At 58.1% G+C, this 5,346-nt stretch overlaps 3 protein-coding genes across 3 annotated transcripts in view; 2 read left to right on the top strand and 1 right to left on the bottom strand.

Moving 5' to 3' along the window:
• Nucleotides 1–177: 177 nt before the first annotated feature.
• Nucleotides 178–2,563, top strand: SDRG_07887 (hypothetical protein; the record flags this gene model as incomplete). Its single annotated transcript, XM_008613746.1, has 17 exons — nt 178–278; nt 330–389; nt 435–515; nt 557–652; nt 693–761; nt 811–910; nt 966–995; nt 1,048–1,149; nt 1,200–1,394; nt 1,451–1,661; nt 1,705–1,778; nt 1,829–1,879; nt 1,933–2,065; nt 2,110–2,200; nt 2,253–2,343; nt 2,388–2,420; nt 2,486–2,563. 17 exons carry the CDS (start codon nt 178–180, stop codon nt 2,561–2,563), a joined length of 1,596 nt encoding a protein of 531 aa, XP_008611968.1.
• Nucleotides 2,564–2,596: 33 nt separating this feature from the next.
• SDRG_07886 (hypothetical protein) lies at nt 2,597–3,478 on the bottom strand (the record flags this gene model as incomplete). The annotated part of the gene is made up of 3 exons (XM_008613745.1): nt 2,597–2,789; nt 2,836–2,949; nt 2,994–3,478. The coding sequence occupies 3 exons, from the start codon at nt 3,476–3,478 to the stop codon at nt 2,597–2,599; spliced, it is 792 nt and encodes a 263-aa protein (XP_008611967.1).
• A 1,017-nt stretch (nt 3,479–4,495) lies between these two features.
• SDRG_07885 (hypothetical protein) overlaps nt 4,496–5,346 on the top strand; it is a gene marked incomplete at its 5' end in the record, with an annotated part of 2,210 nt that continues 1,359 nt past the window's right edge. The window contains one exon of the mRNA XM_008613744.1: nt 4,496–5,254. Within this exon, the coding sequence (XP_008611966.1) occupies nt 4,496–5,254 (759 nt within the window). The remainder of the gene's footprint in view (nt 5,255–5,346) is intronic.

Raw genomic sequence — 5,346 nt, 5'->3', positions numbered from 1 at the left:
GATCGACGGCAACAAGAAGTAGCATCGTAGCGGGCGCGACGCGGAGGAGCAGGCTACCGCCAACGCCGGAATGGGACCGAATTGGCTAACAAGATCGATAAGTACGGCGCTAAAGTGCATGTGAGTCTAGTGGGAGTTACATGACAGTGAAACTTGCAAACACGTGAGCGAGATCCGATGCCGGCGCACAGCAGCGACCTGCTGCGACGTAGCTCGACGACTAGCACCCAAGGCAGCCCCGCGCGCAAGCCGCCCGTGCCCAAATTCAAGCGCAACGCGTACCCTAACCCCTACTTTGAAGGGTTGTGTTTATGATGACGCATTTGTAGCAAAAAGCTGCACGTGCTCACCTCGGATGCAAGTAGCACGACATCGACACGACTGCCTCGGTGAGACTTGAAGCGTCGCGCTCTAAAGCTCACCTCGTCGCGTAGGAACTCGTTGCAGAGTCTCCGCCCGCCCTCGCCGACACGGCGCAATATCTCGGAGCGTTCGTTTCTGCAGCTTCAAACCAAGTCGATTACTTAACGAGGTCAGGAGCCCACGAATGATGTAGGTGTTTCCAGCTCAAACCGCCGCCGTCACCGTCTCTGCGGTCATCGCCGACCAAGACGGTGCAATGTGATAGGAGTCCGCCGCCGTCGTCGTCCCTGTTGCCGCCTTGCACAGAAGAAAAGACTCATGGTGCGTAGGTGCGAGTCGAGCCACGAGAGCGACAACGAGACACGCTGGGCAACGACCCAAGACGACATTCGGCTCTTGTACAATGAAAACGGGCATATGTTTTGCTGGACAATATAGCACTCGTAGACAGTCGACCTTGGTCCCGGTCAGCGCCTCACCGTACAAGCCACCGCCGTCCTTTGGCTGTCGCGAGTGCGGCTCCAAGGACCTCACGGCGTTTTGCTGGGTTGAACGTTTGTGTCCTAACTGAATCGTCTCTTACTCTAGTCTTTGGTATGTAGAAAGGGTGCCGCAACTTCACTTCGCTCGAGGTGCGTCACTGTCGTTGCTCGCGCAATCTGTAGACTTTCAAGCCAATCGCAGGAGCTCAGTGACGAGCACCGACGTGTGCTATCGCGCAACCAGCACCTCGAGGTCCTCGTCGCGTCCCAAGAGAGCGCTTTGAGCGCCATGACCATGGCCAAGGTACGCATTTCGACTGCGTCCAACCAGGATCGACCGTGTACCTGGCGTAGGACGAACAAGCGCAGCTGGTGGCGCTGCTCCAGAGCGAGCTCAAGCGTATTCACGCACACGCCATGCAGCACTATGCGATTGAGCGCACGCCGCAGCGAGTCGACTGGGCGGTGGCCGGCGTCAAGGCCCTCGTTCACCGCTTTGATCTGGACGGCGACGAACTGCTCAACCTCGATGAAATGAACGCGCTCAAGGTCGTCCATGCTTTTGAGATGGAGAAGAACGTTTGAGATTGAGAAAGCATGCTTAGATGGCGTTGGGCCATACATCGCTGTACACGGAGAGCTCTTTTGCGGAGGTCGTCGCACGCTACAGCCTCGACACGCGGCCATGTCCGTCCAGCGGCGGCGAGACGTCGGTCGTTGCCGTGGGACTCACACCCGAAGGTCTCATGCAACTCTACGACGCGCTTGGTGTCAACAGCCTCGAGCTCGATCTGGAACGTGTTCAGATTTACATTGGTGCGGAAAACATCAAGTTGATCGTTTTCTGCAGCGGGAATAGGCCGCTCCAAGACGCTGGACAGCACCGCGGTATCCTTGCTGTCCATGGTCGCCGACTTGGAAGGCAATTTGAAAGTACACATTATCAACTTGATACACGATGGTTAGAATACGACCTCGCTTAGGCGGCGATGGAAAGCCGAGCCCGGCTCCGCGCCGAGCACGACGAGAAGACTGTATGTACTATGCATGTCATGCATCAACCCGCCATGACTGGAGAACGATGTAGCGCACAATCGCGCGGCTTCGCGACAATTTGGTGGCTGCGACGGCCCAGGCCGTCCAGTACCGCGAAGAGGTCAGCGTCGCCCACAACACGCACCAGCGCGTCCAGGACGAGCTCCAACATCTGCAGTCCGAGCGTAGGTGGCAATCCATGACGCAACCAGGGTCATTTTGAGTGTAGACCATGCATTTGTCCATGCCAACGTCGTTTCCAAGGCAGAGATGGTGGGCAGCCAAGATGCGGTTGTCGAAATGCGCGCTCTGCTCGAAGCGTACACCTCCCGTCCTCATGCAATAGTCCAACAACATGATGGTATTCGGTAGGCAAATCAGCGACACGGAAACGTGGCAGCGCCACTGCTGGGAGCTCCAGGAGCAACTCTCGTCGCTCATGGCGTCGTGTTCGGCACACAAGGTGCTCGGCTGCTCTTGCCTTTGGATCCTGACAAAGTGATGTAGACCGATTTGTGGAAGCTTCAAGACGCCAAAAAGGTCCCTTTTCTTTGATTTTTCGTTATTTTTCGTCATATTTTCAAACGTCAAATTATCTCGTGTAGGCCGAAGAGCGACGCAGTATGCTGCTGTACATGCAAGCCCACCAAGGAAAGAAGCACGATATCCCCCACCGATCTTAACTGCGAGTTCTTTTGTGTGGGAATGAATATTCACTACAGGCTTTCCGAGGCGGACATGACCGTCATCGAGCCGCTGCTAGTGTCTTCGTCGTGCGGAGCGTTTGGCGTCATGCTCGAGATCGATGACAGAGACGACGACGGGAGGTGGTCGGGCGCCTTGGTGTGGAACTCTGTCTCTGCTACGTCGCTGCTCTCGTGCATTTGGCTCTCTTGGGTCGAACGTGGCCTACAGAACCTTGAGGAGCTTGGACAAGGAGTAGCGTAGAGCCTACGCGAGACCCGTGGCGTACGCTGGCCAGCACGCATCTCCAAAGAAGTGCACGAGCGGGATCTTGCCATTCACCAACATCTCGACGCGCTCCAAGAGAATGGTCTCGATCGTCGCCCTACATGTCATTTTGAACCGAAGTGTCGGCGCGTAGAGTCGTACAAGTGGCCCTTGGCGTCTGCAAGGCTGTGCGCACCCGCAATCTCGAGTTGCTGCGCGACGTTGTGGTTCATATCGGCGAGTGCCTGCAGCTTCTCGCGCAGCGCGTCGAGCGTTGCGAGCTCGGCGCGGACCCGCGCATCCAGCAATCGCAGGTTCGCCTCGACTTTGTCGATGGCCGTCACCCGCATGACGTACTCGGGCACACAAAACGTGTCGGCAATGCGTCCTTTCGCGGCCTGTGCTAATGCGTAGCAGCGCTTGTAGTCGGCGACCTGCTCCGTGGTGTATCCAAAGAGCACGTCCAGCGCCGTGCCGGCGTCCGCGACCGCGAGAAGCACCCGCGCTTCGTGCACGAGGCGCGCGTACTTGGCGATGCAGTACGACGGTGTACACAGAAGGTCTTCGACCGACGGTAGCGTCCCTGGCGCCGGCGTCGGTGGCGGCGCGCCAATGTAGTTGCCGTCGACGTCAAAGCGGCAAGCCATGCTCCTGTCGGCGGTCGTCCCAAGCCGCACGATGCCATTGGTGCTCGCATTTTTCGAGTGACCAATCCCATGGATTCGTGTGCTCGATTTACGGCCAATACCATGCGCGCACGGCTGATGCGCGTTGGAATCTGAAGCGGAACCAGATACGTCCGGCGCGCACACCGACCTTGGGTGGGTTGACGTGAAGGAGCTACTCCTTGACCACGCGCGAGCCTTTCCCCATACTAGTGCTCGAAGGACTGCACTCGCACGCACTGCTGGAAATACTCAAAGCAACTGCGGGTTGAGCGACGGCCAGCAATGTTTTTGGCATCCATGCTCTCCACCAATCGCAGCGTCGTGGCGCCTCTCTACCTGGTACAATTGCTGTTTAGTGTGGCCGCCGATCAGCTTGCTTGGGCTTGCGTGCTGGGCTCAGGCTGAATTCTGGCTGCTTCGCACCAACCGGACGTTTCCTCGCATGCGGTTCTCGACAATCCACCCATGTAATTCGCCTATTCAGTACGTCGTCCAGTCGCGCCTCTTTCTAATTTGCACCGCCCGCGTCCATTCGCCTTGCAAATGCAGCGCATCAAGCCTTGGGGATCGAGTTGATTAAAGAAGTCTCGCTGCAGTCTCGCTGGTCTCGCTGGTTCACCTACTCTCGATATCACTTGATCGCACTCGATCCATCAAAATGACTTTTTGCAGTACTGTTCGGACGCGCTTTGGTAACGTTATAGCTGCAGATCGTCAAAAGAGATAATAGCAATGGAAACAAATCTACCCTTGATAGTATCGATACCTTCTTGCGCGTGAGTGTTGCTAGAACCTGTGGTCTTTTCACAGTTGCTGCATGTTGCGAACGGTGTGTACTTGTTAAGGGAATGACAAGCACCATCTGCGACATGCGACATTCGGTCAGGAGCGATGACCTGGCACCGTCCGCGATCGGCAAAGGGCATACAAAGGGCAAGCTCGATTCCGATTTCTGCGACCATTTTTGCTTTCTTCCAGCACAGCACACATCTCAACATGAAGGCTGTCGGGTCGTTGGTCATGACGGCGCTCGCGGCGCAGACGGCGGCGGACCACTTGACGGTCGGTGACGCCAAGTGGACGGCGCCGACGTCCATGGACAAGTACGTCAAGCTGCTGCACAAGGACACGGACGCGTTCGTCGCCGACGTGGCGGCGTGGGTCTCGCGCGTTGCGGACGACAAGATCGAGACGGACGCGTCCTTTGCGGTTCGCACGGACGGCCGCGAGTGGAGCGAGTCGTGTGGCGACCTCTCGGCGCACAAGGCATTCCATGTGCTCGAGAGCTTTGTCGACGCGCCGGCGTCGGCGGCGTTGAGCCTCAAGCAGGCGACGCCGCTCGAGTGGCGCCCCGAAGACGACTGCGTTGCGCAGCGCGACTTTGAGTCGCTCGACGGCGGGTCCCATGCCGAATTCAGCGTCCACTGCGGCAAGGAACGTCTCGTGCACGCGATCAGCGGCGGCAGCGGCTTTTACGCGCCGCGCGGTCGCCACGGCGACAAGTACGTGGGTGGCGCCAAGGCCGCGGTCGTCGTCGGCGATGACATTGAGCTCTCTGGTGTGCTGTACGCCGGCAAGCGCTTCAAGGGCAAGATGGAGACCTTCCATGTGCCCAAGCACGCCGACAAGGTCGTCGACGACCTCCACAAGGCCATTCGCCGCTGCGCACGGGACGGGGACCTCGTCGTCTCGGGTGTTGTCGGCGGCGGCTGGACGCAGCGCTACACCAACAAGAAAGGCAAGCACGTCAAGAGCGTCGTGGGTTACGCCAACTCGTTTTCGCTCACGCCCAAGGCCAACGAGAAGCACGGCCACAAGAAGCACAAGGATGATGACGACGATGACGA

This window comes from Saprolegnia diclina, assembly GCF_000281045.1.
Source record: "Saprolegnia diclina VS20 unplaced genomic scaffold supercont1.23, whole genome shotgun sequence".
Taxonomy (NCBI): Eukaryota; Oomycota; class Saprolegniomycetes; order Saprolegniales; family Saprolegniaceae; genus Saprolegnia; species Saprolegnia diclina.
The sequence above is the reverse complement of the archived record's forward strand: the minus strand, read 5'-3'. Positions and strand labels throughout refer to the sequence as shown.